This window comes from Capra hircus, chromosome 3, assembly GCF_001704415.2.
Source record: "Capra hircus breed San Clemente chromosome 3, ASM170441v1, whole genome shotgun sequence".
Taxonomy (NCBI): domain Eukaryota; kingdom Metazoa; phylum Chordata; class Mammalia; order Artiodactyla; family Bovidae; genus Capra; species Capra hircus.
In genome coordinates this window covers 63,779,587-63,805,785 of record NC_030810.1, presented here as the reverse complement: position 1 = coordinate 63,805,785, position 26,199 = coordinate 63,779,587, and the positions used below count along the sequence as shown (strand labels likewise).

Genomic DNA, 26,199 nt, shown 5'->3' with positions numbered 1-26,199 from the left:
CATGATGTACTCTGCATATAAGTTAAATAAGCAGGGTGACAATATATAGCCTTGATGGACTCCTTTTCCTGTTTGGAACCAGTCTGTTGTTCCATGTCCAGTTCTAACTGTTGCTTCCTGACCTGCATACAGATTTCTCAAGAGGCGGGTCAGGTGGTCTGGTATTCCCATTTGTTTCAGAATTTTCCACAGTTTCTTGTGATCCACACAGTCAAAGGCTTTGGCATAGTCAATAAAGCAGAAATAGATGTTTTTCTGGAACTCTCTTGCTTTTTCCATGATCCAGCGGATGTTGGCAATTTGATCTCTGATTCCTCTGCCTTTTCTAAAACCAGCTTGAACATCAGGGAGTTCACAGTTCACGTATTGCTGAAGCCTGGCTTGAAGAATTTTTAGCATTACTTTACTAGCATGTGAGATGAGTGCAATTGTGGGGTAGTTTGAGCATTCTTTGGCATTGCCTTTCTTTGGAATTGGAATAAAAACTGACCTTTTCCAGTCCTGTGGCCCCTGCTGAGTTTTCCAAATTTGCTGGCATATTGAGTGCAGCACTTTCACAGCATCATCTTTCAGGATTTGAAACAGCTCAACTGGAATTCCATCACCTCCACTAGCTTTGTTCGTAGTGATGCTTTGTAAGGCCCACTTGACTTCACATTCCAAGATGTCTGGCTCTAGATTAGTGATCACATCATCATAATTATCTGGGTTGTGAAGATCTTTTTGGACAATTCTTCCGTGTATTCTTTCCACCTCTTCTTAATATCTTCTGCTTCTGTTAGGTCCAGACCATTTCTGTCCTTTATTGAGCCCATCTCTGCATGATTTCATGTTCCCTTACAGGTTGGATTTTGCCATTAATTGGGCAAGCACTCAGCCACTGAGATAACCTTTGTCGGCCTAGTATAGAAAATTTAAAAGTCATAAATGAAAAAATTTGAAAACAGATTTGTTCAATAGGATGATACCTTGTTGCTTCAATAGTGTTCTTTCTGGAAATATAGAATGGCCGGTCCACATTATACTCATCAAATACTCCCCAGCGGAGATGGGCCCACTCATGGACAAATATTCTACCTATGAGAGAATATTGCCACTTGTAAATTTCCATTTACATTATAGATATCCCTGCTTTTTGAAAGTTCATTTAAACCACTTCACTTTTATGAAGAACCCATCTTAGTACCTGTTTTCACTAATGGAAAGAAATTCAAAGAGGATTTTTGCTTTTATGAAGAAAGGCCAAAAGCTAAAATAGTATTCAGTGTTTGTTTTGCAGCCAGCAGTTTTACAACAGCACACAAACAGAGCAGGAAGAGCGGCATCATCAAGCTTCTTCTCTGTGCTTAGCATCTCATCAAACCCTATAGATTTGAACTCTGTCTGTGAGCATCTGTGCTGTATCTCAACATATTTTGTGCATACTGTTAGCAAGATGTGTCCTCAGGTAATTGCTTCTTGCTGTATACCATTTTAACTTATGAAAGGTAGCATAAGAACACTTCTTTTGGATAGTGGGGAATTCTGTATTTAAATCCAATCTCCTTATATTTTAAGTTTCCCTTTCCCACATAATCAATCTAATTCAGTCAAGGAAATCTAGAAATCGATAACTTTAATTAGCCCAAAGAAGTTAAACTGGGTTGGTATTAATAAATGGCTTTTTAAAATTAATTTTCTTATTAAACACACATAGAAAAAGAAATATAATTAGTTGAACATAACCAATAAATTTCCAAACAAAGGTATTTTTTCCTTTAAAAATTAAAAAAATACATTAATCACAATGTTACATTTGTTTCCAGCGGAAATAAAAATAGAAGTATAAAATAGACAACCCTACCTCGGGACCCATAGATGTGGAAATTATCAGTCAACAAGAAGTTTGGAGTAAAATGTATATATTTTCCTTTTTCTCCACACCTTCCATATTGAAGTGTATAGGGATCATCTCCATATTTTAGATAAGGATTAGCAACTATGACATCTGCCTAAAAAGCAGAAGAAACAAACCAAAACAGACCCGAAGAACAATAGAAACAAGGAATTTTTCATCTAAAATAAGACCAGCAAAATTGCTAATTTAAATAGTAGTCATTAGTAATTACTAAAAAATTATTAGTATTACTTTTTAAAAATCACAGGGAGCAAGAAATAGTTTAGGAGCTAAATAAAATTCCCTACCTGGTCATATGATTCTTGTTTTGGTATGAAGTACTCAGATTTTGATTTCCAGGTCATTGGAATTAAAATCCTCACATTCCTGAAATAAACTCTTCGTTTGGTGGCATAAAACAGGTAAGTAGAAGCTTCAGTTACCATTTCCTGACAAAATTAAATTGTAGTAACAATTTAATTGGAACTACCTTGTAGTAACAATTTCACAATGAACTTGAGAGTAAACACAAACAATAAGTACCCTTCCTCAAATATTTTGTCAAAGACTACATGAAAAATAGATTATATTTTACTGTATCTCTCTAGTCTGTAGACTCTCATTTTTATATACTTAGAAATTAATTCTTTAGTTTTTACCTATCCATATCTGCATTCAGCATGATGGGTTAGAGCTGAGAGTGAGGGTATTAGGTGAGATATAAAGGTGATTGAGACTCAGAGTCTGTTAGCAAGTTGCTTATTGATCTGAACAGAGATGCTTAAAATTGGGCTGGAAGTTTGAAGTTTGGTAGATTTTAGATTGCTGTTAATTGAAAAAAAGATTTTGCTAGATTCATTTTGAGTTATCTTCTCATATGGAATGTGCTCATAAAATGCAAAGTTTTATCAAGCAGTAATTTTCAAAAAATATATAGGTTATTGGCTTCAAATTCTGTTTTTGTTACTTATTATATGACTATACAAATCACTTAACTTCTCTCAATTTATACAAGGGTAGTTACTAATCTAAGAATTTCAAAATTTTCAGAATTGAACAAATATGAAGAATGAAAAATATTTTAAAAATGTATAAGATAATGAGCTATAGAGAGGGTTTAAATGTAGGTTAGTTATTTAAACCTTATAAAAGTAAACTTCATAAAGATAAAACTTGAAAATCATTCTCCAGTAGTTTGAAGGTCTTTATTTTAGCTTACTGTGTTGAAAAAACATTAGTAGTTTGACTTTCATAATTTATTAGGGACTGACTAATGCTACTAACATAGGATACATAATATTTACACTAAGCAGATATTAATCTTGACAGTTTAGATACATGCCATATAAATGAAGAGTATTGTCAAAGCAGTTTTGGAAAGTTATAAGTCTGTGTGAATGTTTATGACTAAGCAACATGAGTTGAAAATACTTAATGAAATAAAAATAACAGTAAATTTTTATCTCACCTTAATGTTTTCAATGAGTTTTTCATCTTCTGGCACACTGGGGTTAATTGCAATGACAATGCCGTCATACCCATTGTTAATCAAATTTACCATTGAACTTTTCATTCCAGGCAAGAGATGCAAAGTTAGGAACAGAATAACATTCAGACTGAGCACCATTTTTGCTCATGTTACAATAAACCTATTGGAAATGTAAGGAGAGTATTTATGTATCTGTTAACTCAGAGATATGACTCTAGGCCCAAATGTTTGCATAAATATATTACTAAAATACCTCCATGAACTTCCTTATCTTATTTTAAAGAGTTCTTTAATTGTTAAGTAGCAACTAACAATTGCTAAGTCCCTAATGGGGACTATGCTGAACATCTATGGATTATTGTTTGTGTAGTCATCATCCTTATCATAGTGGTCATTCATTGTTTTTATTGTCTTCACCATCAAATAGTATTAGACATTTTCCAGTCCTGGGATCTGTTACAGAAAAGTGCTCTGTGGAAGGATAAGAAACTGAAATGAAAAGCACCATTTTGAAATGAAAATAACAGATGAAAAAGACATATTTAAAAAGCAAAACAAAAATGAATAAATGAACTAGAGTGTGAATGACAGTGAATTAGGGTTTCTATTCTTCCTTTAGATGGGATTCATATAAGCACAGTGGTTGGGAATAGCTGTGGGTCAAGGGGGAAATGGGTTTTTTTGTTACTTTCTGTGATGACTGTGTAGTTCAGTTTTCAAATAGCACTGAACACTTTAAGTCTTCATATAACTTGAAAACTTAATATGCTTCAGTTAGATTTCTTTTTTGGATTGAACACAAATCTGCCAATATTCCTTAGCTGGAAATAGTTGTACACATAGCACTGTCAGCTGGCTTCAGAGTCAGATGACTCTAAACCTGACACTTGCTTTAGGCATTTAGCAGTCATGTGAATTATAGTTGATGTAAAATATTATGTAAGCTTCAGGTATATAGCATAGTGATTCATAATTTTTAAAGATTATATTACATTTATGGTTATAAAATATTTTATGCATTCCCTTTGTTGTACAATATATCCTTGTAGCTTATTTATTTTGTACATAGAAGTTTATATCTCTGTTCTGCCGAAAGATTTATGGTCTGCTGAAACACTTTCATTTTTAGGCCCAGTGGACTGACCAGCAAAATAACCCCTCTATACTTTAAGCAAGAAATAAGGAAGGTTATCATGTTAGTAGTAAGTTACAGTATGAGGACAAGTAATATAGAGATAGTTATATATGCATGTATATATATCCTTGTAGCTTATTTATTTTATACATAGTCATTTGTATCTCTGTTCTGCCAAAAGACTTATGATCTGCTGAAACACTTTCAGGTTCAGAGGACTGACCAGTAAAATAACCACTCTACTCTTAAATAAGCAGGAAATAAGGAAGGTTATTATGTTAGTAATGTTACAGTATGAGGACAAGTAATATAGAGATAATTATATATATATATATATATATATGTACATCACCAGGGGGCTTCCCTGGTGGCTCAGATGGTAAAGAAAATGCCTGCAATACAGGAGACCTGGGTTCGATCCCTCGGTTGGGAAGTTTCCTGGAGAAGGGAATGGCAACTCACTCCAGTATTCTTGCCTAGAGAATTTCATGGAACCTGGCAGGCTCCAGTCCATGGGATCGCAAAGAGTCAGACACGACCAAGTGACTAACACACACACATATACATTGCCACAAGAAATGTGTGTGTGTGTGTGTACATATATATATATATACACACAAATATATACACAAATATATACACACATCACCAAATTAGAAAAGCTTCTACATCTAGATCCAGTTTGGAGTGCTAGTTGGAAGATCCACAAGTAGTATAGCAAGAAACGAATATATACATCACCAAACTGGGGACGTACCTACATCCAGATTCAGGCAATGCTGGAAGACCCTGGAATAGCACTCTGGAGTCCTCAACTGAGAAGTCCCAGGCAGTGTGTCCACCCACACGTGAGACTTCAAGGTGCCGTCCAAAGGAGTCCTGCTTTTATTGCCAAACTGCAAGCTGATAATCATCATGTAAATATACAGTTCCGACTAATAAGCTAAATGCTGGTATCGCTAGTCATGTCTCAGAATGTTCACTGATCCCTGGGAGCTGGCCAGATTCTCAAGGCTCAGGAAACTTCGTGACTCATTCCATTCCTTGTGACTTATTCCCTTCCTTATCCGTTAGTTCCCCAAAACTGCTTTCACCATTTCTGCTGATTTGCAGCTTGTTGTGTAACTCCTTTTGGGGTCTCTGTTCAGTCAAAGGCCTATCATTGCCTCTGAAGTCTGAACAAGACTACTTCTATTACTTTCCCCAACGTTCAGCCTCAGCATTGTTTGGACTGAAGAGCATAAGAATAAGGAAAGGTCTCTTTAGCAGTTTTCCTAATGCATTAAGATAGATAACATTTCCATATGGTTAATAAGAACAGTACAATCAAGATTATCAACAGTGAGTTAAACAATGCAGAAAGCAATTTGGCTCAGTGGGAGACTGAGAAAAGAAAATGTCCCACTGAGAATGAGAAGTATGCTTTTGGACATTAATACCTACATCCATTAATTTGTTAGCTACAGTAATAGTAACAATAAGATGTTCTAATAAAGTACAGTGATGCTTATTTATAAATTCTTTTTATAAACCTGTAATTCTTTTGCTTCTTCTAAGATTTTATGTAGGAGTTCTAATGGTAAGCTAATAGTGGGGACAGGTAAAGTAGGAATTAACATTTGAGTCCACAACAATTGTTCTTTTACAGGAGAGCAATAGTATGTGGTTCCTTTCTTACATAAATGATCTATATGTGCTAAGCATCCTGAAAATGGAACTTCTAGCTGATAATTAGAGGTTGTGTTTAAACAATTGATTATAACACAAATAAATTGGAAAGTGACTTCAAGAAGTGTTTTATAAGATTGAGGAAAAATAGTCCATTTGATCAAGTTTTCTAATAAGCAGGATTCCCAGATATGAGAAGTCTAGCCACAAAGTAGTCCCTTGGCAGCTCTCTCACAGTCTGTTAATCAGTGGGTGTGGTTACTGAAATCCAAACAGTTTTCTGTGAAATGGGGTAACCAAAATTCTTTTCCAAAGGCAATGGTACATTATAATGCAATATAGTCCCAATGCACCAAGCTTTCTCACGTCTAGCTTTTCCTTCAGGGATTAATATATAATGATCTTTAGATATTCGTTCTTTAAATATTTTTCTCTAAGCATATACATTAGTAGACATTAGTATTTCTTGGGCTTTATCCTTTTGAACAAGGTAATACAATACTTGATTAGAATACATAGTCCATTTAAACTTTTAAATTATATGTACAGTTTGATCTAATCTATTAATGAATCATTGAACAATTGTAAGAAACTTTTATCATAATCTTAACTGAGCTAATATGGTTTGAAAGTAGTAGGTATCCATTTAGTATTAATAGTTAAAGCTTGGGCTATATCTTTATCAGCGTGTTATAATCTAGATGCTAAAGTCTCTACATTCATAGAATTCACTAAGCCTATCACAGTGCCAGTAGTCCCTAATAGAATATCATACCATGCTCATTTTATTTGCATTTAGATTGAATGGGAAAGGTTATATTAAATTGTAGTATTAATTTCTGGTAATGATGGCCTACCTGGGTACATGATTGAGGAATCTTAAATGAATGAAATAAAACATCAGATGAGAATCTAAGACAGTAACAAGATCCATCAAGGTGCCTCTTTCATTACTCTGTGAGTTATTAAACCATATTAACGAGAAAACTTGTGTTAAAGGTACATTTTGTGTAATATTTCCATTGTGTAGATGTAGAATAGTAGTATTTTTACAGGAATTTATAATACTTTATTGGGAAGGTTCACTGGAGGAGAACATGGCAACCCACTCCAGTATTCTTGCCTTGAGAATCCCCATGGACAGAAGAGCCAGACAGGCTACCGTCTATGGGGTTGCAAAGAGTTGGACACAACGGAGCAACTAAGCACAGCACATAATACTTTGTACTCATTGTTCAACAGTACTGTTGGAAGGAATTTCTGATATACTACAGCAAATTATGGCTTCCCAGGTGGTACTAGTGGTAAAGAACCCCCTGCCAATTCAGGAGATTCAGGAGATGCAGGTTTGATCCCTGGTTCAGGAAGATCTGGAGGAGGGCATGGCAGCCCACTCCAGTATTCTTGCCTGGAGAATCCCATGGACAGAGGAGCCTGGTAGGCTACAGTCCATATGGTCGCAGAATCAGACACGACTGAAGCGACTTACCACACACACAAGTTTGTCATAGCTTTCCTTCCAAGTGTAAAGCATCTTTTAATTTTGTGGCTTCTGACATTGTCCACAATGATTTTGGAGCCCAAGAAAATAAAATATGCCGCTGTTTTCACTTTTTCCCCATCTATTTCCCATGAAGTTATGGGACTTGATGCCATGATCTTAGTTTTTTGAATATTGAGTTTTAGGCGAGCTTTTTCATTCTTCTATTTCACCTTTATCAAGAGGCTCTTTAGTTCCTCTTCATTTTCTTCCATTAGGGTGGTATCATCTGCATATCTGAGGTTGTTGATGTTTCTCCCCAAAATTTTGATTCCAGCTTGTGCTTCATCCAGCCCGGCATTTCACATGATGAACTCTGCATGTAAATTAAATAAGCAGGTTGACAACATAAAGCCTTGACGAACTCCTTTTCCTATTTGGAACCAGTCTGTAGTTCCATGTCGAGTTCTAACTGTTGCTTCTTGACCTGCCTACAGGTTTCCCAGGAGGCAGGTAAGTTGGTCTGGTAATCCCATCTCTTTAAGAATTTCTCCAGTTTGTTGTAATTCACAGAGTCAAAGGCTTAAGTGCAGTCAATGAAGCAGAAGTAGATGTTTTTCTGGAATTCCCTTGCTTTCTCTGTGACCCAATGGCTGTTGGCAATTTGGTCTCTAAATTGGCACTTTGGCAATAGGTTGGCAGTTTGGCCTTTTTTAAATCCACAAAGCTCCAATATTTTGACCACCTGATGTGAAGAACTGACTCATTGGAAAAGACCCTGATGCTGGGAGAGATTGAAGGCGGGAGGAGAAGGTGACGACAGAGGATGAGATGGTTGGATGGCATCACCAACTCAATGGACATGAGTTTGAGTAAACTCCTGGAGTTGATGATGGACAGGGAGGCCTGGCATACTGCAGTCCATGGGATCGCAGAGTTGGACACGACTGAGTGACTGAACTGAACTGACTGTATATCTGGAACTTCTCAGTTCAGAGCCTTGAGGGCTTAATAAAATTGTAAGAGAAGAAGAAGTCATACAACATACAGAAGCTTGAGTCCACAGGTTATTAGTGTCCACCCCTGAACAAACAGGTTTTGTCCAAAAAAGTCAGGTAGAACAGGACAGTCTTCGTTTGCAGAGCAGGTGAAGTTATCTTAATATAACAAGTTGAATGTCTCCATCTAAAGTTTCCATTTTTGTGTCCCTTTGATCATAGCATAGATGCTGGGGTTGAGGCTTGGTTTGTGATCCACATTACAGTTAGACTTTCAAAAACAATCTATTCCCAAGAATAACAATGATTTAATGGGATATATTTACATCTTTCTTGTCCAGGGATCATTTCTTACATGGTGCTATCCTTCCCCTGTGCAGTTACACCAGCAGGTATGAGGACCGTTAGGTTACTTCACTCAGACTGTAGCTAAAATTGAGTTACATTCATTTGTGGATCCAACTCCTCCACCTTCTTGAACAGTTAACAAAGTGAGAGGTTCTCTTTTTTTTTTTTTTTAATTTTTCAATACAGTAGGGGAGAATAAAAATGGACTACCATGTTTATTAATAAACAAATCATTACTTTCATGCTGTAAAATTATTTTAATATCTCCCTGATAATCAGGGTCACTTACTCCCCCTTAAACACAAATGCCTATAAGGGCTAGACTAGATCATTCTTTAATTAGTCCAAAGTGTTCAGGAGGTATCTTTATGCCAATACCAGTTGAAACAGCACAGATTATTCTTTTTGTAAGTCTTTGTTCAGTTATAGAGTACAAATCAAGTCCTGTGGCCTCAGGAGTGGCTCAAATAGCAATTACTTAAACTTCATGAGGGCTCTTATAAAAACCAGAGAACTAACTTGAATACTGTCCTCGACATCTTGAATAACAGATCCATCAGTTCAGTTCAGTCGCTCAGTTGTGTCCAACTCTTTGCGACCCCATGAATTGCAGCACGCCAGGCCTCCCTGTCCATCACCAACTCCTGGAGTTCACCCAAACTCATGTGCATCAAGTCGGTGATGCCATCCAGCCATCTCATTCTCTGTTGTCCCCTTCTCCTCCTGCCCCCAATCCCTCCCAGCTTCAGGGTCTTTTCCAATGAGTCAACTCTTCGCATGAGGTGGCCAAAGTATTAAAATCTCAGCCTCAAAATCAGTCCTTCCAATGAACACCCAGGACTGGTCTCCTTTAGGATGGACTGGTTGGATCTCCTTGCAATCCAAGGGACTCTCAAGAGTCTTCTCCAACACCACATTTCAAAAGCATCAATTCTTCGGTGCTCAGCCTTCTTCACAGTCCAACTCTTACATCCATACATGACCACTGGAAAAACCATAGCCTTGACTAGATGGACCTTTGTTAGCAAAGTAATATCTCTGCTTTTTAATATGCTATCTAGGTTGATCATAACTTTCCTTCCAAGGAGTAAGGGTCTTTAAATTCCATGGCTGCAGTCACCATCTGCAGTGATTTTGGAGCCCAAAAAAATAAAGTCTGACACTGTTTCCACTGTTTCCTCATCTATTTCCCATGAAGTGATGGGACCAGATGCCTAGAGGGGAACCTGAAACTCCCCTGATGAGAATGACTATACCAAATGTACAATTCATTGAACAACATTTATCCAGAAGCAACTGAATATTAATCTTTTAGTAAGAAGAGATTTTCCTATTACCTGGAGCATTAGCACTGAGTTACACAAATCTTCTAAATATTAACACATTTTATCTCCAAGCCACAAGCTGATAATCATCAGCTTAAGTGCAAATATGCAACTTTGGCTGTTATGTTCAATACTGCCATCTCTAGTTGAAAGTCTCAGCATGTTCACTCCTTCCTGGGAATTGGCCATATTCCCAAGGCTGAAGAAGCTTCGTGACTTACTGATTTTCTTATCTGTTGGTTCCCAAGACCTATTTTCACAATTTCTGGTTAGCAGCTTAATATGTAACACCTTTCAGGATCTCTGTTCAGCCAAAGGCCTGTTTTTGCCTTTGAAGCCTGTAATGATTTCCCCAATAGTCTCTTAATCCCATATCCTTTCTTGTCTGACCCTTCTTCCCTGATCCAGTTGATAATTATTAGTTCTCTGTATCTGTGAATCTGTTTCTTTTTTGTTATATTCACTAGTTTGTTGCATTCTTTCTATTTCATATGTAAATGAAAGTCTTTCTCTGACTTATTTCACTTAGCATAATATCCTCTAGGTCTATCCATGTTGTCACAAATGGAACGATTTCATTCTCTTTTATCACCAAGTAATAGTACTTTACATGTTTATACCACATCTTCTTTATCCATTCATTTATTAATCGGCTCTTAGGTTGCTTCCCTATTTTGGCTATTGTAAAAAATGCTGAACATAGGGGTGAACATAGGGGTACATATATCTTTTCTATTTCATGTTTTTCTTTTCTGTGGATAAAGATCCAGGAGTGCAATTGCTCGATCATTTGGTAGTTCTGTTTTTTAAATTTTTGATGAATGTCCATCCTGTTTTCCCTAATGGCTGCTCAGTGTTTTGCTCTTTAAGAGTACAAAAATGAGTAACACATAGGCGCTGCCTTTAAAGAACTTGCAGATTTGGGATCTGAATTCAGGCCACCCAGTTATGGGATTCGCAAGTGGATCAGTGGTAAAGAATCTGCCTGCCAGTGCAGGAGGTGCAGGAGACACAGGTTCATCCCTGGGTTGGTAAGATCCTCTGGAGAAGGAAGTGACAACCCACTTCAGTATTCTTGCCAGGAAAATCCTATGGACGGAGGAGCCTGGTGGGCTACAGTTGGTGCGTTTGCAAAGAGCTGGATACGACTTGAATGACTGAACAGGCATGTATCCAGTTTCAGAATATATGTTTTTAAAGTATATGTAACATATACTACTTTTCAAAAAGGTGAATTAGAGAGTATCACCTAGAAAACTAGATTGAAAGCAGTTTCTTTTTGTTTATATTACAAACTAGTACTTGATAGTACAAGATCCAAGTGAATGTGGATTGTTATGACCAGTTGTTATAAATAAATAGAATTTTTATCTTGTTTGAATTTTAGATTGAATAATGGAATTTTCAAAAGACTGTTTTGTCATGAATACTTCAGGTTAAGTAAAAGTCTTTCAGAATTTAATTATTCATTTTTTTGTTATTTTGAGGACAAAAAACCTTTCCAATAAATAATTCTTAAGTTGAAATTATAATGGTTAAAAGAGGTGAAAAAAATCATATTGTCATCAAATTACAAAAACTTAATCTCTAATAAAGTTTCTTTTAATGATCTTTATTAAAATTTACTTCTTTATTCTTTTCCTATTGTCTCTTCTCCTGAAAGATATTTTTCTGGATGCCTCACAGTAGTGTTGCAAAAATATTTTTTTATATACTATCTTTGAAAGAGTTACATAAAATGAGTTAAAAGCAAATGCCATTCTTTGTAATGTGAGATATAAAGAAGGAAATGTTAACAGAGTTCACTGAGAGGGTAACAGGCGGGAAGGCCAGGGGTCTCCAAACAGAGGAAATAGGCTGCAAGTGTCATACATTTTTTATCTCTCTTAAGCAGCAAGAGGAAACAACTAGCAATATTTTATCGCCTTCTTTATACAAATTTACAGAAAAGCATCTATTTCTGCTTTATTGACTATGCCAAAGCCTTTGACTCTGTGGATCACAATAAACTGTGGAAAATTCTGAAAGAGATGGGAATACCAGACCACCTAACCTGCCTCTTGAGAAATCTGTATGCAGGTCAGGAAGCAACAGTTAGGACTGGACATGGAACAACAGACTGGTTCCAAATAGGAAAAGGAGTACGTCAAGGCTGTATATTGTCACCCTGCTTATTTAACTTATATGCAGAGTACATCATGAGAAACGCTGGGCTTGAAGAAGCACAAGCTGGAATCAAGATTGCCAGGGGAAATGTCAATAACCTCAGATATGCAGATGACACCACCCTTATGGTAGAAAGTGAAGAGGAACTCAAAAGCCTCTTGATGAAAGTGAAACAGGAGAGTGAAAAAGTTGGCTTAAAGCTCAACATTCAGAAAACGAAGATCATGGTATCTGGTCCCATCACTTCATGGGAAATAGATGGGGAAACAGTGGAAACAGTGTCAGACTTTATTTTTTTTTGGCTCCAGAATCACTGCAGATGGTGACTGCAGCCATGAAATTAAAAGACGCTTACTCCTTGGAAGAAAGTTATGACCAACATAGATAGCATATTCAAAAGCAGAGATATTACTTTGCAAACAGAGGTCCGTCTAGTTAAGGCTATGGTTTTATGGCCCAGGATGACTCCTCTGCTGCCAAGATTATCCCAAAATACATCTTATGGATGAGGGGCCTGGTGCCATTATGAGTTTTAAGACATTCCTTTCTTTCAGTAACAGATGGGGGAGCCCGGTTGGCTTCCATCTATGGGATCACACAGATTCGGACACGACTGAAGTGACTTAGCAGCAGCAGCAGCAGCAGTGACTATATAACATCCAGCTGAAGAATAGCAGGAGGGTACTCTTTCTGCCCTCTTCCGATGCCTATGTCAGAAGCTTTCTCGATCTCCTTTATACTTTAATAAAACTTTATTACACAGAAGCTCTGAGCGATCAAGCCTCGTCTCTGGCCCGGGATTGAATTCTCCTCCGGAGGCCAAGAATCCTGGCTTTTCATGGTTCAACAACAACCTTTCATCACCTGTGGATACAGTACACTGGTTCAGAGATTTATGAACCATCACAACCTCACACACCCACTTATGCTACAGTCCAACCATTCTTAGATGTCATAGTTAACAGAATTTCAGTTTTGTTCAGATGTTTTCAATTTTCACATGACTGGAATAAAGGTCACACCTATCTCAAGCTCAGGGTTAAATCCAGGTTGATCTAAGCCCATAGTCTTCAAGTGTGGTTTGTAGACCCATGAACCGTGAACTTCCTGATGTTCAAGCTGGTTTTAGAAAAGGCAGAGGAAACAGAGATCAAATTGCTAACATCCGCTGGATCATCGAAAAAGCAAGAGAGTTCCAGAAAAACATCTATTTCTGCTTTATTGACTATGCCAAAGCCTTTGACTGTGTGGATCACAATAAACTGGAAAATTCTGAAAGAGATGGGAATACCAGACCACCTGACCTGCCTCTTGAGAAATCTGTATGCAGGTCAGGAAGCAACAGTTAGAACTGAACATGGAACAACAGACTGGTTCCAAATAGGAAAAGGAGTGCATTATTTAACTTCTCTGTAGAGTACATCATGAGAGATGCTGGACTAGAAGAAACACAAGCTGGAATCAAGATTGCTGGGAGAAATATCAATCACCTCAGATATGCAGATGACACCACCCTTATGGAAGAAAGTGAAGAGGAACTAAAAAGCCTCTTGATGAAAGTGAAAGAGGAGAGTGAAAACGTTGGCTTAAAGCTCAACATTCAGAAAATGAAGATCATGACATCTGGTCCCATCATTTCATGGGAAATAGATGGGGAAACAGTAGAAACAGTGTCAGACTTTATTTTTGGGGGCTCCAAAATCACTGCAGATGGTGACTGCAGCCATGAAATTAAAAGACGCTTGCTCCTTGGAAGAAAAGTTATGACCAACCTAGATAGCATTTTCAAAAGCAGAGACATTACTTTGCCGAATAAGGTCCTTCTAGTCAAGGCTATGGTTTTTCCTGTGGTCATGTATGGATGTGAGAGTTGGACTGTGAAGAAGGCTGAGTGCTGAAGAATTGATGCTTTTGAAGTGTGGTGTTGGAGAAGACTCTTGAGAGTCCCTTGGACTGCAAGGAGATCCAACCAGTCCATTCTGAAGGAGATCAACCCTGGGATTTCTTTGGAAGGAAGGATGCTAAAGCTGAAACTCCAGTACTTTGGGCACCTCATGAGAAGAGTTGACTCATTGGAAAAGACTCTGATGCTGGGAAGGATTGGGGGCAGGAGGAGAAGGGGACGACAGAGGATGAGATTGCTGGATGGCATCACTGACTCAATGGGTGTGAGTCTGAGTGAACTCCGGGAGTTAGTGATGAACAGGGAGACCTGGCATGCTGCGATTCATGGGGTCACAAAGAGTCAGACACGACTGAGTGACTGGACAGAACTGAACTGAACTGAACTGAAAGGTCCAAGACACTTTCAGAGGATGTAAAAGATCAAACCTGTTTTGATGATGATACTAAGAAGTTATAGTATTTGTGTTTTATAAACTTGTTAACATTTGATAATGCAGAGGGTGTAGAGGATAAAACTGCTGGAAGCTTAGCAGAAATATAAGTAGAGACACCAACCTGTACTTAAAATCACTGAATTATTTACTGCCGTATACTTGCAGTACAAAATAATGCCTCTTTTACGTAAGAGTGGAATTGATGAAGCAGTAAAAGTTAATTGTATTAAATTTCTAACCTTGAACACACTTTTTTATATTCTTTGTGATGATATAGCACTTCTGCTACATGGCAAAGTTGTTGTTTGTACTCTAGGAAAACTACTTGGACAAAATGTGCAAGGTTTTCATAAACACCACTTCTTACTTGACAAACTGTGGTTGTACAGACACAGATATTTGGCAAATACTTCTCAAAATGTCATGCAGAAGAATACAACCAACAATATTTGTTGACAATGATAAAATTTGAGCTTTTAAAAATTAGAATTTGGAAAACTTATATCTGTTATTACAAATAAAGACTTTTCTCATAATGTTGGTATTGGGTGGTATTAATTGATATGAGTTTTTGATATTATATAATGAAATATGTGAACATTTATAAGATTTGCCTAACTCACTGCATCAGTATTTTCCAAGTTATCAGAGCATGATATTAAAAATCATGCAAATGTAAAAGATCAATTCAAAATATAAGATATACAAAGTGATAATAAGAGTATCAATTTACTTGATTTGTGATATTTTCTAAATCAGTGCATGTTTGAAAATATTTATAAAATTTCAGTAAAATCAGTATCACATAAAATTTAAATACCAACTAATAAATATGTGATTTTAATAGTATCTTTTCATTAAAGTACTCAAGAAGCCTTATTAATAAACAATAAACTGTTTCTAAGAAGACATAATTGGCTTACATTTTAGCTATTCTTGCTTTAACAACCAAGAAAGATTTTTTATTGATGTTATATTTGTTAAACTTATGGATAACATGTGAAGAATAGTTTAAAAAATTTGAAAGAAGAGGAGAACCAAGGAAGGGATACAGTATTAGATCACCTAATCATAGTTGTCTATCAGTAATCAATATTTGCTACTTCCTTGCTCATTTAAGTATTTTGATACTTATATACATACACACATAGACATATACACTAAAATATTGGCATAATGGGTTGAGAAGACAATTTATAATATAGCAAAAAAATCATTTTGAAAATTAAATATTTTGTAATACATTCTGATTAAACTTCTCTTGCAAAAGAAATTTAGTAAAGTGGCACTTGGAAATATTTTTAAAGTATTCTATAGGCATCAAGGGTATTTGCTATGACCAGTGTGTTCTCTTGGCAAAACTCTTAGCCTTTGCCCAGCTTCATTTTGTACTCCAAGGCCAAACTTATCTGTTACTCCAGGTATCTCTTGACTTCCTACTTTTGCATTCCAATCCCCTATGGTGAAGAGGACATCTTGTTTTGGTGTTAGTTCTAAGAGGTCTTGTAGGTCTTTATAGACCTACAACTTCTTTGGCATAGTGGTTGGCATAGGCTTTGATTACTGTGGTGTTGAATGGTTTGCCTTGGAAATGAACTGAGATCATTCTGTCATTTTTGAGATTATGCAACTGAATGCAGAGTTCTAGGGAATAGCAAGGAGAAATAAAAAGGCCTACTTATTTTTTGTTGCAATGTGAACAATGCAAAGAAATAGAGGAAAACAACAGAATGGGAAAGATTAGAGACCTCTTCAATAAAATTAGAGGTACCAAGGGAACATTTCATGCAAAGATGGGCAACAAAAAGGACAGGAATGGCAAGGACCTAACAGAGGTAGAAGAGATTAAGAGGTGGCAATAATACGCAGAAGAACTGTACAAAAAAGATCTTAATGACTGGTTTAACCATGATGGTGCAGTTACTCACCATCCTGGGTACTAGACATCCTGGAGTGTGATGTCAAGTGGGCCTTAGGAAGCATTACTATGAACAAAGCTAGTGGAGGTGATGGAATTCCAGCTGAGCCTTTTCAAATTCTAAAAGATGATGCTGTTAAAGTGCTTCACTCAATATACCAGCAAATTTGGAAAACTCAGCAGTGGCCACAGGACTGGAAAAGGTCAGTTTTCATTCTAATCCCAAAGAAGGGCAGCACCAAAGGATGTTCAAACTGCCAGACAATTGCACTCATTTCACATACTAGCAAGGTAATGGTTAAAATCCTTCAAGCTAGGCTTCAGCAGAATGTGAACCAAGAACTTCCAGAGGTACAACCTGGGTTTAGAAAAGGCAGAGAAACCAGAGATCAAATAGCCAACATCCACTTGATCATAGAGAAAGCGAAGGAATTCCAAAAAACATCTACCTCTACATCATTCATTGGCTATGCTAAAGCCTTTGCTTAGATCACAACAAACTGTGGAAAATTGTTTAAGAGATGGGAATACCAGACCAGCTTACTTGTCTCTTGAGAAATCTGTAATGTATGCAGGTCAAGAAGCAACAGTTAGAACCAGACATGAACAACAGACTGGTTCAAAATTGAAAAAAGAGTAGGTCAAGGCTATATATTGTCACCCTGCTTATTTAACTTCTATGCAGAGTGCATCATGAGAAATGCCAGGCTGGAATCAAGATGGAATCACAAGCTGGAATCAAGATTTCCATAAGAAATATCAACAACCTCAGGTACGGAGATGATACCACTCTAATGGCAGAAAATGAAGAGGAACTACCCAGAGGGATGGTACGAGGAGGGAGAAGGGAGGGGGGTTCAGGATGGGGAACATGTGTATACCTGTGGTGGATTCATGTTGATGTATGGCAAAACCAATACAATATTGTAAAGTAATTAACCTCCAATTAAGATAAATAAATTTATACTAAAGAAAATAAAGAGCCTCTTGATGAGGGTAAAAGAGGAGAGTGAAAAACCTGGCTTAAAATTCAGCATTAAAAAACCAAAGATCATGGCATCCGGTCCCATCACTTTGTGGCAAATAGATGGGGAAAAAGTGGAAACGGTGGCGGATTTTATTTTCTTGGGCTCTGAAATCACTGTGAATGGTGACTGCAGAAATGAAATTAAAAGATGATTCCTCCTTGGAAGCATCCCTGGGCTTCCCTGGTGGCTCAGAGGTTAAAGCGTCTGCCTCCAGTGTGGGAGACCCAGGTTCGATCCCTGGGTTGGGAAGATCCCCTGGAGAAGGAAATGGTAACCCACTCCAGTACTCTTGCCTAGAGAATCCCATGGACGGAGAAGCCTGGTAGGCTACAGTCCATGGGGTCGCAAAGAGTCGGACATGACTGAGCGACTTCACTTCGCTTCAGTTCACTTCTTCCTTGGAAGAAAAGCTATGACAAAGCTAGACAGCATATTAAAAAGCAGAGACATCTCTTTGCCGACAAAGGTCCATGTAGTGAAAGCAGTAGTTTTTCCAGTCATGTAGGATGTGAGAGTTGGGTCATAAAGAAGGCTGACCACTGAAGAATTGATGCTTTTGAACTGTGGTGCTGGAGAAGACTCTTGAGAGTCCTTTAAACTGCAAGGAGATCAAACCAGTCAATCCTAAAGAAATCAATCCTGACTATGCATTGGATGGATTGATGCAGAAGCTGAAGCTTCAATACTTTGGCTACCTGATGCAAAGAGCCAGCTCAGTGGAAAAGACCCTGGTGCTGGGAAAGACCGAGGGCAGGAGGAGAAGGGGGCGACAGAGGATGAGATGGTTGGATGGCATCACTGACTCAATGGACATGAGTTTGAACAAACTCCAGGAGACAGTGAAGGAAAGGGAAGCCTGGCAAGCTGCAGTCCCTGAGGTCACAGAGTTTGACATGACTTGGCTACTGAACAACAACAACAAATAGGTATCTGGGGGACCAGTATTTGAGGTTTGTATATGCTACTAATTTACTTTCTACACACTATGTCAATTTGTATAAGCCTCTAGTTCCTCGTTTATAACATAAATTTAGATCTACCTCTAAGACTTTTCATGGAAATTGAATGCAAATGTGAGTACTGTTTATATATACAAAATTCTATTCAAATAGAAAGCATTGTTATATAGGCTAATAAAATGGGGTGCCCATTTATTATAATAATAAATAGTACTACAGGTCGATTCCATACAATAAAGCTAAGAACTCAAGTGTGGATCTTGGTCTATGAAGAGAACTCCCTGTTTGGAAGTCATAAGATTTGAATAGGTTTAAAAATATTACTGGTACATTCATGCTGGAAGTAACATTATTTTCTGATATCAACTCTAGTAATACACATGCTAAACAGATATTTTATCTGAGTTTAAGGTCCATCTTTTCCAACCATAAAATATTCTCTGCGTGATACTAATTGTTCTATATACAAATAAAATCTGCAGGAGCAGTTTTTCTTGTGGTCGGCTTTAACTTGCTAAGCTAACAGACTGGACTTAAGACCATCAGGCAGTTCTCTTGCCATTTATTCTCTTCCAATAGTTTTAAAGTTATATGCTCTATTTCTGTTTGTTTACTGTGGAGTTCATTGTGGTGGACTCTATTGTTGCAGAGCAGAGGTTCTAGGGTGTGTGGGTTCAGTAGTTGTTGTACATAAGGCATAGTGTACACAGTTCCCACGGCATGTGGAACCTTTGGTTCAGGGATTGAATCCATGTCCCCTGAATTGGCAGGCAGATTCTTAACCAGTGGACCACCATCAGGGAAGTCCCCTCATGTCTAAATAAGAGTTAATTTTTGTTGTGTAAGTAATCTTTGTTTGTATTTACTTGTATTTTGGCTAATTTTGTACTTAATTCCTTTTTATTTCTCAGATCTATCTAGGGTCACTTTCCTTACTCTTCAGTATATCCTTTATCATTTTTTTTTCTCAGTTTTTGTTTTCCTGAAATATCTTTACTTCTTCCTCATTCCTAAAACTATTTCCCCTGTGGATAGTATTCTAGTTTGATAATTATTTTCTCTTAGCTTAATGAAAAATTTAACTATCTTCTGCCTCCCATTTTTGTGGTTAAGAAGTTACCAGTTAGTCTAATTGTTATTTTAGGAAGCATTCTGTTTTTTGTCTCTATTTAATATTATGCCCCTTCACTGTGACGTAATTCAGAGTATACTTTATCTATCTTGTTTGGAACATTTAAAAAATTATTTATTTTTAATTGAAAGATAATTGCTTTACATAATTTTGTTGTTTTCAGTCACATCAACAAGAATCAGCCATAGGTGCATCCGTGTTCCCTCCCTCTCGAAACTCCCTCCCATCTCCCTCTGCGTCTCTCCCTTTGAGATTGTTACAGAGCCCCTGTTTGAGTTCCCTGACTCATACAGCAAAAGCCCATGGCTATCTATTTTACATATGGTATTGTAAGTTTCCATGTTACTCTTTCCATACATCTCACCCTCTCCCTCCCCCCCTCCCACTGTGTCCATCAGTCTGTTCTCTATGTCTGTTTTTTCACTGCTGCCTTGCAAATAAATTCATCAGTACCATCTTTCTAGATTCCATATGTATGTGTTAGTATATAATTTATTTTCTCTTTCTGGATTACTTCACTCTGTATAACAGGCTCTAGGTTTGTCTACTTCATTAGAACTAACTCAAATGCATTCCTTTTTTATGGCTGAGTAATACTCCACTGTATAGATGTACCACAGCTTCTTTATTAATTCATCTGTCGATGGACATCTGGGTTGCTTCCATGTTCTAGCTATTGTAAATAGTGCTGCAGTGAACACTGATATACATGTGTCTTTTTCAGTAATGGCTTCCTCAGGATATATGCCTAGTAGTAGGATTGGTGGGTCATATAGTAGTTTTGGGGCTTCTCTGATGGCTCAGAGGTTAAAGCGTCTGTCTGCAATGCAGGAGACCTGGGTTCGATCCCTGGGTTGGGAAGATCCCCTGGAGAAGGAAATGGCAACCCACTCCAGGATTCTTGCCTGGAGAATCCCATGGACAGAGGAGCCTGGTGGGCTATAGTCCACGGGGTTGCAAAGAGTCGGACAAGACTGAGCCACTTCACATAGTAGTTTTACCCTAGTTTTTAAAGGAATCTCCATACTGTCTTCCATAGTGTCTGTATCAATTTACGTTCCCACTAGAAATGCAAGAGGGTTCCCTTTTCTCTGCACCCTCTCCAGTATTTATTATTTGCAGACTTTTTGATGATGGCCATTCTGACTGGTGAGGTGGTATCTCACTGTAGTTTTGATCTGCATTTCTCTAATAATGAGCGACATTGAGCATCTTTTCATTTTTTAGTCATCTATATGTCTTCCACTGTATAATCATAAGGGATTTGATGTAGGTCATATCTGAATGGTCTAGTGGTTTTCCCTAATTTCTTCAATTTAAGTCTGAATTTTGCAATAAGGAATTTATGATCTGAGCCATAGTCTTGTTGTTGCTGACTGTATAGAGCTTGTCCATCTTCGACTGCAAAGAATATAGTCAATCTGATTTTGGTATTGACCATCTGGTAATGTCCATGTGTAGTCTTCTCTTATGTTGTTGGAAGAGGGTGTTTGCTATGACCAGTGTGTTCTCTTGGTGAAACTCTGTTAGCCTTTGCCCTGCTTCACTTTGTACTCCAAGGCCAAACTTGCCTGTTACTCCAGGTATCTCTTGCCTTCCTATTTTTGCATTCCAGTCCCCTATAATGAAAAGGACGTCTTTCTCTGATGTTCATTCTGGAAGGTCCTGTAGGTCATCATAGAACTGTTCAACTTTAGCTTCTTCAGCATTAATGGTTGGGGCATAGACTTGGATTGCTGTGATATTGAATGGTTTGCCTTGGAAATGAACAAAATCATTGTTTCATTTTGGGGATTGCTCCCAAGTACTGCATTTCACACTCTTTTTAATTGATTATTAGGGCTACTCCATTTCTTGTAAGGGATTCTTGCCACAGTAGTAGATATAATGGTCATCTGAATTAATTTCACCCATTCCAGTCCATTTTAGTTCACTGATTCCTAAAATGCCAATGTTCACTCTTGCCATCTCCTGTTTGACCACTTCCAATTTACCTTGATTCATGGACCTAACTTTCCAGGTTCCTATGCAATATTGTTTTTTATAGCATTGGATTGCTCCCACCTACCGTCAGATCTACAACTGGGAGTTGTTTCCATTTTGGCTCTGTCTCTTCACTCTTTCTGGAGGTATTTCTCCACTCTTCTCCAGTAGCATATTAGGCACCTCCGTGTCATATCTCTTTGCCTTTTCGTTAATGGGGTTTTCAAGGCAAGAATACTGAAGTGGTTGCCATTCCCTTTTCCAGGGAACCACATTTGTCAGAACTCTCCACTATGACCTGTCTGTCTTGGGTGGCCATAAATGGCATGGCTCATAGTTTCTTTGAATTAGAGAAGGCTGTGGTCCATGTGACCAGTTTGGTTACTTTTCTGTGATTGTGGCTTTCATTCTGTCTGCCCACTGATGGATAAGGATAAGACACTTATGGAAGCTTCCTGATGGGAGAGACTTACTGTGAGGGAAACTGGATCTTATTCTGATGAGTGGGGCCATGATCAGTAAAATCCTTAATCTAGTTTTTCTGTTGAGGAGGAGGGCTGTGTTTACCTCCTTTTTGTTTGACCTGAGGCCAAACTACTGTAGGGGTAATGATGGTAATGGTGACCTCCTTTAAAAGGACTTGTGCACGCACTGTTGTATTCAGTTCCCCTGACCCCTCAGCAGGCCACTGTCAACCCACGCCTCTGCTGGAGACTCCTGGACACTCACAGGCAAGTCTGGCTCAGTCTCTTGTGGGGACACTGCTCCTTTCTCCTGGTTCCTGGTGCACAGAAGATTTGGTTTTTGCCCTCCAAAAGTCTTATGCCTTTCATCAGTGTCTTATAATTATAGGTATACAGTTCTTTTGTCTCCTTAGGAAGGTTTATTCCTAGATGTTTTTGTTGTTGTTGTTGCAATTCTGAATGGGATTGATTCCTTAATTTTTCTATCTGATTTTTCATTGTTAATATAGAGGAATGCAAGTGATTTCTGTGTATTAACCTTGTCCTGAGAATTTGCTAAATTCACTGATCAGGTCTAGTGATTCTTTGATAATTCTTTTGGGTTTTCTGTGTATAGTACCACATCATCTGCAAATAGAGTTTTACTTCTTCTTTCCCTCAGGGTTCCTTTTATTTCTGTTTCTTCTCTGATTGCCATAGCTAAGACTTCCAAAACTATGCTGAATAATAGTGGTGAGAGTGGATACCCTTGTCTTGTTCCTGATCTTAGAGGGATTGCTTTCAGTTTTTCACCATTGAGAATAATGTTTGCTGTGGGCTTATTATATATTGCCTTTACTGTGTTGAAGTAGGTTCCTTCTATGTACATTTTTTGAAGAATTTGTATCATAAATGGGTGTTGAATTTGATCTAAGGCTTTTTCTTCATCTGTTGAGATGATCATATGGTTTTCATCTTTCAGTTTGTTAATATGGTATATCACATTGAATGATTTGTGTATATTGAAGAATCCTTGCATCTCTGGAATAAACCCAACTTGATCATGGTGTATGCGTTTTTTAATGTGTTGTTGAATTCTATTTGCTAGGATTTTGTTAAGGATTTTTGCATCGATGTTCATCAGTGATATTGGCCTGTAATTTTATTTTTTGTGTGTTGTCTTTGCCTGGTTTTGGTATCAGGATGATTGTGGCCTGGTTGAATGAGTTTGGAAGTGTTCCATCCTCTGCATTTTTTGGGAAGAGTTTCAGATAAATAGGCATTAGCTCTTCCCTAAATGTTTGATAGAATTCCCTATCTGGCCCTGGGCTTTTGTTTTTTGGGAGATTTTTGATCACAATTTCGATTTCAGTGTTTGTAATTGACTTGTTCACAATTTCTGTTTCTTCTTGGTTCAATCTTGTGAGGTTGAAGTTTTCTAAGAATCTGTCAATTTCCTCTATGTTGTCCATTTTATTAGCATATAGTTGCTCATAGTATTATTTTATGATCCTGTGTATTTCTGTGTTGTCTATTATAACCTCTACTTTTTCATTTCTAATTTTGTTGATTTAATTTTTCTCCCTTTTTTTCTTGTTGAGGCTGGCTAGTGGATTGTCAGTTTTGTTTATCTTCTCAAAGAACCATCTTTTAGTTTCATTAGTCTTTGCTATTGTTTCCTTCATTTCTTTTTCATTTATTTCTGCTCTGATCTTTATTTCCTTCTTTTGACTTTGGGGTTTTTGTTGTTGTTGTTGTTCTTTTCTCAGCTGCTTTAGATGCAGAGTTCAGTTGTCTATTTGATGCTTTTCTTGTATTGTAGGATTGTATTGCTATAAACCTCCTTCTTAGAACTACTTTTGCTCAATCCCATAGGTTTTGGGTCACCATGTTTTTGTTGTCATTTGTTTCTAGGAATCTTCTGATTTCCCTTCTTATTTCTTCAGTAACCTCTTTCTTATTTAGTAATGTATTGTTTAATCTCCATGAATTTTTGTTACAGTTTTTTCCCCTGTAATTGATGTCTAGTCTCATAGCGTTGTGGTCAGAGAAGATACTTGATATGATATCAGTATTTTAGTTTACTGAGGCTTGATTTGTGGCCCAAGATGTGGTTTATCTTGGAGAATGTTACATGTGCACTTGAGAAGAAAATGTATTCTAATGCATTTGTATGGACAGTCCGGAAGATATCTATTAGGTCCATTTGGTCTAATGTTTCATTTACGGTTTGTGTTTTCTTATTGATTGTCTATTTTGATGATCTGTCCATTGGTGTAAATGGGGTGTTAAAGTCCCCTATTATTATTGCACTGTTTATTCCCCCTCTTATGCCTGTTACTGTTTGCCTTATGTATTAATGTGCCCCTATGTTGGGTGCATAAATATTTACAATTTTTATGTCTTCTTTTTGGATTGATCCCTTGATCATTATATAGTGTCCTTCTTTGTCTCTCATAATATTCTTTATTTTAAAGTCTTATTTTGTTTTGGTTTCCAATACCACAGTTCAAAAGCATCAATTCTTTAGCATTCAGCTTTTTTTTTATGATCCAACTCTCACATCCACACATGACTACTGGAAAAACTATAGCTTTGACAATATGGAGCTGTGTTGGCAAAGTGATGTCTCTGTTTTTTAATACAGTGTCTATGTTTGTCATAGCTATTTTCCCAAGGATCAAGAGTCTTTTAATTTCATGGCTGCAATGACTGTCTGCAGTGATTTTGGAGCCCAAGAACATAAACTGTTTCCATTGTTCCCCCATCTATTTGCCATGAAGTGATGGGTCCAGATGCCATGATCTTGGTTTTTTGAATGTTGTGTTTAAAGGCAGCTTTTTCACTCTCCTCTTTCACCTTCATCAAGAGCCTCTTTAGTTTGTCTTTGCTTTCTGCCGTAAGGGTTGTGTCATCTGTATATCTGAGGTTATTGATATTTCTCAGTGTCACTAGAGGCAAGCTTCATCATGATCACTGTAGCTAGCATCCTTTCTTAAGGATTGTTTCCTGACATTGTCAAGTCTTGGAGTGAGCAGAGAGTATATAGTTTGAAACCAAGCTTTGACCTCTTCTGTTTTTTTTTTTTTTAAACCCCATTTATGAAAAGTAGGCTGTGCTTTGAGAGATGTTTTAGGGATTCCACTTATTTGTTGAAATTCTACTCTTTCATTCATTTCTTTAGCATATTTAAATTTTCTCTAAAGTTATGGTTCATTTTTTATTTCATATGAACATTTGTGTTTTCTTTTTTTTTGTATTTGTATTTATTTATTTGTTTGGTTGTGCTGGATCTTCAGTGCGGTGTATGGGCTTTCTCTACTTGCAGTGAGTGGGGACTGTTTTAGTTGCAGTGCATGGACTTATAGCTGTGGCTTCTCTTGTTGTGGAGCATAAGCTTTAGAGCATGCAAACTTCAGTAGTTGTAGCACATGGACAGTTGCTTTGCAGGATGTGGGATCTTCCCAGATCAGAGATTGAAACCATGTCCCCTGCATTCACAAGAAGATTCTAGCCATACCACCAGGGAAGTCCATGGTTCATATTTTTCTGATTCTTTGCACAGCATACCTTTTTTTCTTATTATATCCTTGACATTGTGCTTGAAAGTACTCTAGAGATTGGGTTAAGTATTGCTTTCTCCCAAAAAAGTCATGCCCTTTGTTTTGTAAGAAGTCCACCTGAGTCAGGAATGGGTTGTAGTTTGGGGTAATTAGAATTCACATGTAGTGTCAAATATCTTGAGAATCAGATCTATTCTGTGTGTATTACAGGAGTTACCCTCTAAAAAGGATTTTTGGGTCTAAGCATCATGAGACTTTCTGCTGTTAAGTGCAGCCACCAGCCTCTTGTTCTGTTGCAGTCTCCACAGAAGTCCCATGGAACAGAATTGGTAGAGGAATGAAGAATTAT

General features: G+C 37.4%; 1 protein-coding gene across 2 annotated transcripts in view; it reads right to left on the bottom strand.

Moving 5' to 3' along the window:
* LOC102185525 (epithelial chloride channel protein-like) overlaps positions 1-26,199 on the bottom strand; it is a 79,926-nt gene that overhangs the window by 21,540 nt on the left and 32,187 nt on the right. The window contains exons 2-6 of one of the 2 annotated variants that reach the window (XM_005678147.3): positions 5,258-5,403; positions 3,345-3,525; positions 2,185-2,325; positions 1,844-1,991; positions 969-1,077 (exon numbers count right to left, since the gene is read on the bottom strand). In XM_005678147.3, the coding sequence (XP_005678204.2) occupies positions 969-1,077; positions 1,844-1,991; positions 2,185-2,325; positions 3,345-3,503 (557 nt within the window). In that variant the 5' untranslated portion in view covers positions 3,504-3,525; positions 5,258-5,403. Of the gene's footprint in view, positions 1-968; positions 1,078-1,843; positions 1,992-2,184; positions 2,326-3,344; positions 3,526-3,618; positions 3,706-5,257; positions 5,404-26,199 lie in introns of those variants that run through there. The other variant, XM_005678148.3, reaches the window with a different exon arrangement.